General features: G+C 51.7%; 1 protein-coding gene across 1 annotated transcript; it reads left to right on the top strand.

The window, feature by feature from the left end:
* Window positions 1-3,997: 3,997 nt before the first annotated feature.
* On the top strand, window positions 3,998-6,136 carry LOC120848299. The gene is made up of 2 exons (XM_040220272.1): window positions 3,998-4,156; window positions 4,202-6,136. Exons 1-2 carry the CDS (start codon window positions 3,998-4,000, stop codon window positions 6,134-6,136), a joined length of 2,094 nt encoding a protein of 697 aa, XP_040076206.1.
* Window positions 6,137-7,415: the final 1,279 nt, after the last annotated feature.

The raw sequence follows: 7,415 nt of genomic DNA, 5'->3' as shown, positions 1-7,415 counted from the left end.
ATGAACAGATAAGCCGGACTTTGTTTTCTGACAGGCTACAACCTAGGGAAAGGTAAAAGAGAACACAGACATTTAAAATAAATTAAAATCACCCACACGGAAGCACCTCTCACACAGACACAAAAATACACACGCACACACACACATGCTGTTGAAATTCATTTTGAAGTTCAGTGTCTTCCGCGTACTTTTGGAGCGCTTTTCGAAGACAATTGATTTTTTCCGAGAACCGTTCTGCGCACGCGCGAGAGCCCGATGTCAAGCGATGGAAGCGTCACGATTGATCGAGGAAATTCGGCAGGAGGCTGCGGATCAGCGAGTAGAACACGTAATTGCAGCATATGTATAGCCGTGTTACTCAAAAAAAAAAAGGACGGAAAGAAAAAAGTGAAAGCCGTTTACAACTCCCTGTAACACCGAATTAGAGCGCAGCTCTTGAGGAGGAGGAGGGAAGGGTACTGGGGGTGAAGTGACCTGGGGGGGGGGGGGGTCACGTGACCTTGGGGGTCACGTGACGATGCCGATGATGTCATCAGTGACGTCACTGATGACGTCATCCGTGATGATGACGATGACGATGCGGATGCCGGTGACGTCACTGATGACGTCATCTGTGATGATGACGATGACGATGCGGATGCCGGTGACGTCATCAGTGATGATGACGATGACCATGCGAATGCCGGTGACGTCATCAGTGACGTCACTGATGACGTCATCAGTGACGATGACGATGCGGACTCCGATGACGTCGTCAGCGATGATGACGATGACGATGCGGATGTCGATGACGTCATCAGTGGCGTCACTGATGACGTAATCCGCGATGATGACGATGACGATGCGGATGCCGGTGACGTCATCAGTGACGTAACTGAGGACGTCATCAGTGATGATGACGATGACGATGCGGATGCCGGTGAGGTCATCAGTGACGTCACTGATGACGTCATCAGTGATGATGACGATGACGATGCGGATGCCGGTGACGTCATCAGTGACGATGACGTCATCGGGGAGGTCACGTGACGTCGGCGAGGGGGTCACGTGACCCTAGGGGGTGGTCACGTGACCTAAGGGGGGTCACGTGACCTCGGGGGTCACGTGACTGGGTATCACGTGACCCTGGGGGAGGGGTCACGTGACCTCTGGGGGTCACGTGACCTTGGGGGCCACGTGACCTTGGGATGACCTTGGGGGGTCGCGTGCCCTTGGGGTGACCTTGGTTACGCCGACGCCGACGCCGACGGCGACGCCAACGGCGACGCCGCTCAAGCCGGGAACGGGCCCCTAAGAGCTGCGCTCTAAAACGGGACGTTTGGGTCGCGTTGGTCGCGCGACCAATCGACACATCTGTATGGAAAAAGTACCTAGAATGGCGGCTGTACCTCTAATCGCCGTAGTCGTCAGCTATGCAACCCGTGCTTCACCGGAATTACCAGTTTTGCAAGCCTCCACCGCCTCTTCCTATAAATTACGGTGAACTCCCGTCCCACGGCTGTGCCCAACTTTTGTGTCACCCAACTTTTGAGAATCCGCCAGATTGAGCGAAGTTTCCTATTTTGTGATTGGCCGTCCCTCGATGGTGCGGGGCGCCGGCGTCCCCCGTCTGGCGTCGGTGCCGGGGGAGTAGAACACCGTCGATCGGCTCATTTTGGCTCCGGTAGCCCGATTTCGGTCCCAAATGGGTCTCAAAACCCTTTCACCCGGCGGAAACGCCGCCCAGCTCTATCGCCGGGATGGGGTAAAACAACGGCTGTGTGAATGACGCTTATGCTACTGACTGCCTCCTACCACTCCCGTCCATCGCCGTTGCCATTGTTTCTGGCTGCTCGCTAGGTTACCTTGTTTTCCGCGGGTTTCCCCTGGTTCTTCCTACGAAGCTGATCACGAGGTATGGAAGTCCCTGAGTGCGTACCTTTGTACTGCTCGCGCGGCTCGCGTGCCGTCGCGCACGTACCCCAGCTCAGAGAGCGAAGAACCTTGTAGCGTGGCTCCCACAATCGATTGGTAGCGCAGGTCACTTCCGAGATGTTTAAGTCGTGCAGCCACCGCCTGGTGCCGTCGGTGTGCGGAAAAGGTCCATTGATGATTCCGCCAATAGATATATTGTGAAGATTGACGGACGATGAGGCAGAACAAAACGGAATAAACTAAAGATTTAATGAGCGTAGGGTGACCACCCGTCCCGCGACTCGCGGGACTGTCCTGCATCGAGGGTCGTGTCCCGCTGTCATGATTTGGGAAAAGAAAAGGAAGAAAAAGAGGGGAAGAAAAAGAAGAGCGGTATCGCGGGTGCGAAGGGATTCGAAGCTGGACCAAGAGCAACGACGGTTGGCTGCTCGAACGGTGCGCTATTCGGCTCCGTCCCGGCGTCAGTGTGGTCGACGTAACCGGATTCGTCCCGGCCTCAGCGCGCTGAGAATCAACGCGCCTGGCTCCGTCCAGGCTGCAGGGAAGCTGCACTTCAACGTAACCGGCTTCGTCCGGGCTTCAGCACGGTGACCAGCAGCGCAACCGGCTCCGTCCCGGGATCAAGGCACCCGTACCCGAGATAACCAGCCCCCTCCCGACATCGCGGCACGCTCTTCTTCACCAACGATCCAGGGGGCGAACCATCAAGGGCACCAGCGGCCCGGGCTACGACCCCAGGGGTGACTATACGGCCTACTGAACATGCTTGGACGGTCGAATAGTTTTTTTTCTTTTGCCTTTCTAACGCTGCCTCTTCTTTATTTTTACTTCCTGACTTGAATATATATATAGATTTGTTTTTTCCTCGTGCATTTGTCTCAGTCTCCCGATCCTTTCTCTCACCACCCCAGACGAACCTGACAATTTGGCGAGCCTGCCAGGATAGCTGGCCCATTACATCATAGTCACATCTTTTTCCGGAGGGTGGGAAGGGTGAGGAAGATTTGGGTGGTATTTCAACGATAGAAACTGACAAGTTAATCGCGGTAGCGAAGGAATCAGGCTATTCCGGGGCAGATTTGAGGAAGTGGGTGGATGAGGAGAAAGTCCGGATAAGAGCAGAAAGGGCTGAGGAGCGCGAGCACTCGAGGTTAGAACGGGAGGCTGCTGTCAGAACTTTAGCGGCGGAGTGCGCGAAACTGGACAAGGAGCGGGAGGTGCTTCAAGTACGAATAGCAGCGGGCGATACTACACGTAACAGTTCAGAAGATGTGGAAGGCGCGCGTGAGGAACCACCAGGCTCCAGGAACTTTGGGAGCCCACATAAGCTCATCCCGTAATTTATTGAGCGTCGAGACGACCTAGACGCATACTTGCAGCGCTTTGAGCGCACTGCAACAGGCTTAGGATGGCCCCAGCTAAAGTGGGCCACTAATTTGGGGCTTTGCTTAACCGGAGAGGCACTCACGGTTGTCGGTCGGATGACACCGGCAGATGCGTTGGACTATGCCAAGGTGATGCTAGCACTCTTCCAGCGGTTTCGTTATACCAAAGAGGGATACCGCGACAGGTTCCGAGAATCCAAGCCGGAAGACGGTGAGACAAGAAGACAGTTTGCGGCCCGATTGGCAGGGTACTTTGATAGGTGGATTGAGATAGCAGGGATTGATAAGTCTTTTGAAGCATTGCGAGACAATGTCTTGGTGGAGCAGTTCTTGCTGACTTGCTCAAGCAAGCTGGCAATATTTCTAAGAGAGCGGGACTGTCAAGGTTTGGACGACGTGGCAGCTAAGGCTGACCTGTTTCTGGAGGCTCAGGGACAACCTAGCACAAGTAAACAAAGAGGAGACGAGATGGGAAATAAGCAAAGTGCCGTAAGCGAGGGGAATTGTAGAAAAGGTGAGGTTCAAAAAGGCATCCGCTGCTTCTTGTGTAGAAAGTCTGGGCACAGAGCAGAAAACTGCAGGAGTAGTGCACAAGGAGGAGGGTTCTGCTGTGTTGAAACTGTGGTCGCAGTCGTCATAAGGCTGACGCTTGTAGAGAAAATCCGAACGAGAGACACCAAGCTTCATGCCTCTGGACGATGTCTCCAGGAAACTGCGACAAGTCAGATGACTGTTGCGTCACCTTGAGTAATGGCGATAAGATTCCAGTTGTTAACGCTGCCATGGGGAGGGCCCCAAAGTTCTTAGTAGAGAACATGCCCGTCGTGGAAGGTCGTCTCAGGGACCATAAGATATCGGTATTAAGAGACACCGGATGAAATAACGTTGTAGTTCGCGAGTAGCTGATTCCTCAAGAGAACCTAACTGGCAAGTCGAATCCAGTGTTTCCGTTGGATCGAACGGTCCGGTATTTACCTGAGGCGGAGATCTTTGTGCAAACGCCTTACTACACAGGGAAGGTGTTGGCAAAGTGCGTCAGCAATCCACTATATGACCTGGTGCTGGGAAATATACCGGGAATACGAGACGCTAATGACCCGAACCCAGCTTGGGTAAAAGTAGATGAGTTGGCGGGTCAGAGATGGAATGATGAGGTAGAGGTGAATCGGCGCACTGGTAAGGAGGCAGATGCCAGCAAAAATACCGATTCCAGTGACAACAAAAGGGACTTGTCACATCAGGTAGAACCAGCAGAGGTCGCTTCAGCCCGGGAAACAGGCGCCGCACGAAATGAGGCGAAAAGTGAGACGCCTCTGAGTGTACCTCAAGTGGCGATAATTAATACCACAGCGGAAGAACTCGCAAGAGAACAGAGAACAGACGGAACTCTAACTCTGTGCTTCGACGATATTGGAACGATTACAAGAAGGCACAAGTGCAAGACCAAGTTCCGGTTCTTCATGAAGAACAATCTTCTGTACAGGACGGCGGAATACTCTTCTGGGCGAAAGACAGAACAGCTGGTGCTCCCGAAAAAGTTCAGGGCCGCCGTTGTCGCTCTCGCACATGACAGCATCATGTCAGGACACCAGGGCATGAAGAATACGCTCAACCTGGTGGCTGAAGAATTCTTTTGGCCAAGTATGCAGAGCGAGATTAAGAGATATGTTCGATCATGTGATATATGCCAACGTACAATACCCAAAGGCAAGGTTGGTAGGGCACCTCTAGGAAGAATGCCGACTATCGAGACACCTTTCCAGAGAGTGGCGATAGACTTAATTGGCCCCATCGCTCCGAGGGCAGGCTCAGGTAACAGATACATCCTGACAATGGTAGATATGGCGACGCGGTATCGGGATGCATTAGCGATGAAGAGCATCGGGGCGCAGGAAGTAGCGGAAGCTCTGATGGAGATGTTCACAAGGTATGGAGTGCCGACAGAAATTCTTAGCGATCGGGGATCGTGCTTTACATCAGAACTAATGAAAGAGGTCAGCCGACTTCTATCAATGAAACATCTCATGACCACTCCCTATCACCCTATGGGGAACGGGCTAGTAGAGAGACTCAACGGCACGATCAAGCAGATGTTAAAGCGGATGTGCCAGGAAAGGCCTTGTGACTGGGACAGATACCTACCAGCCCTCCTGTTCGCGTACAGAGAAGTACCACAGTCGAGTCTCAAGTTCTCACCGTTTGAACTACTCTACGGAAGAAGAGTGAGAGGTCCTTTGGCCATTCTGAAAGAGCTCTGGTCGAACAAAACCCTCAAAGAAGAAGTGAAGACATCGTACGGGTACATGTTAGAGTTGAGAGAGAAGCTAGAAGAGACGTGCAAGCTAGCGCACAGTTGCTTGGAGGAAGCAAGAGCAAAGTACAAGGGGTACTACGAAAGAAAGAGTTCCAACCGGAAGTTGAAGCAAGGTGACTTGGCGTTGATCCTTCTCCCTACAGATAAAAACAAGATGATAATGCCGTGGAAAGGACCATTCCTTGTGTTGACAAGAAGGAATGAAGTTGACTACGAGTTAGACATGGGAGGAAGGACGAAAACTTTTCACATCAACATGTTAGAGAAGTATGAAAAGAGGGAAGGAAGTCGACAGGAGCAGGCACTTTGCAATGCTGCAGCAAGCACTCACGAAATGAACGACTCCAGACACGACACTGTAGAAGACGGTCATATTCCAATGCTGAGTTTGACAAAGCAACAAGGGTGGCAGGATGTCGTCATAAACGGGAAGTTAGAAAGAGACACGTCTTGCGAGGCGCGCGAGTTAATAAAGGACTTCAGCGATTGCTTTTCTGATCTTCCTGGTAGGACATACCTCTAGACATGTGACCTTCAGCTCACCACTCCACAACCGATACATGTGAGACAGTATCCGCTACCTTTGGCTGTTCAAGATGCAGTCGAGAACAAAATCACAGAGATGCACAAGTTGGACGTAATAGAGAGGTGTACGTCATCGTACAATGCCCCAGTGGTCATTGTGAAGAAGAAAGACGGGTCGAACAGATTTTGTATCGATTACAGACGGCTGAATGACGTCATACATCCTGTCGCAGAGCCAATACCAAGAATCGACATGACGTTTGTCAAGGCGGGACAAAAGCGTTTCTTCACAAAACTTGACGTAGCCAAAGGCTACTGGCAGATTCCGATGGATGAACACGCTAAGGAGAAGACGGCTTTTTCGTCGACGAGTGGGCATTATCAGTTCAAGTTTATGCCGTTCGGTCTGAAGACCGCCTCTGCTATGTTTACAAAGCTGATGCGTAAGCTGCTAGATGGGGTGCGAGACGCGCATCACTACATTGATGATATCCTAGTTGCAACAAGTTCATGGGAGGACCATATAGAGACGCTCAAGACGATTTTTGAACGTCTAGGAGCAGCGAACATCACAGTAAAACCCAAGAAATGTCAGATAGGGTTTGAAGAAATTAGTTTCCTTGGACATGAAATTGGAATGGGTAATATAGCTCCGGATGCACAAATCGTCGAAAGGGTCCGAGATGCACCACGATCGCAAACGAAACGCCAAGTTCGTTCGTTTCTCGGACTAACAGAATTCTACAGGCATTTTGTGCCAAACTACGCAGAAGTTGGAGCGCCGTTGGTAGACCTGACTAGAAAGGGAGCACCTAATGGTGTCGAGTGGGGCCCGAGGCAAGAGGAGGCTTTCACAAAATTAAAAAAGACGGTCGGACCAGCCACCGATTTTGCTGTCACCAAATCCTGAGAAGGAATTCGTGTTACGCACTGATGCGTCAGAAGCAAGTTTGGGGGCAGTGTTACTGCAGGAGAAGGAAGGGATGCTGCACCCAGTAGCATATGCCAGTCGGAAACTGACTAACTCTGAAAAGAACTTCGCCACCGTGGAAAAGGAATGTCTAGCGCTGGTTTGGGCAGTTGGCCGGTTTAAGCTCTTTTTGTATGGTAGGACATTTCGCGTCCAGACTGACCATCAGCCGCTGGAATTTCTCAACAAGGCAAGACTCACGAATAGTCGGGTAATGAGATGGAGCATGGCGTTGCAAGATCACGGTTTCAACGTAGAGTATATCAAAGGTAGGGATAACGTGGGCGCAGACTTTTTAAGCCGGCTC

The sequence above is a fragment of the Ixodes scapularis genome, unplaced genomic scaffold, assembly GCF_016920785.2.
Source record: "Ixodes scapularis isolate PalLabHiFi unplaced genomic scaffold, ASM1692078v2 PGA_scaffold4__175_contigs__length_147842914, whole genome shotgun sequence".
NCBI classification, from domain to species: Eukaryota; Metazoa; Arthropoda; class Arachnida; order Ixodida; family Ixodidae; genus Ixodes; species Ixodes scapularis.
This window is presented reverse-complemented; position numbering and strand designations above follow the sequence as displayed.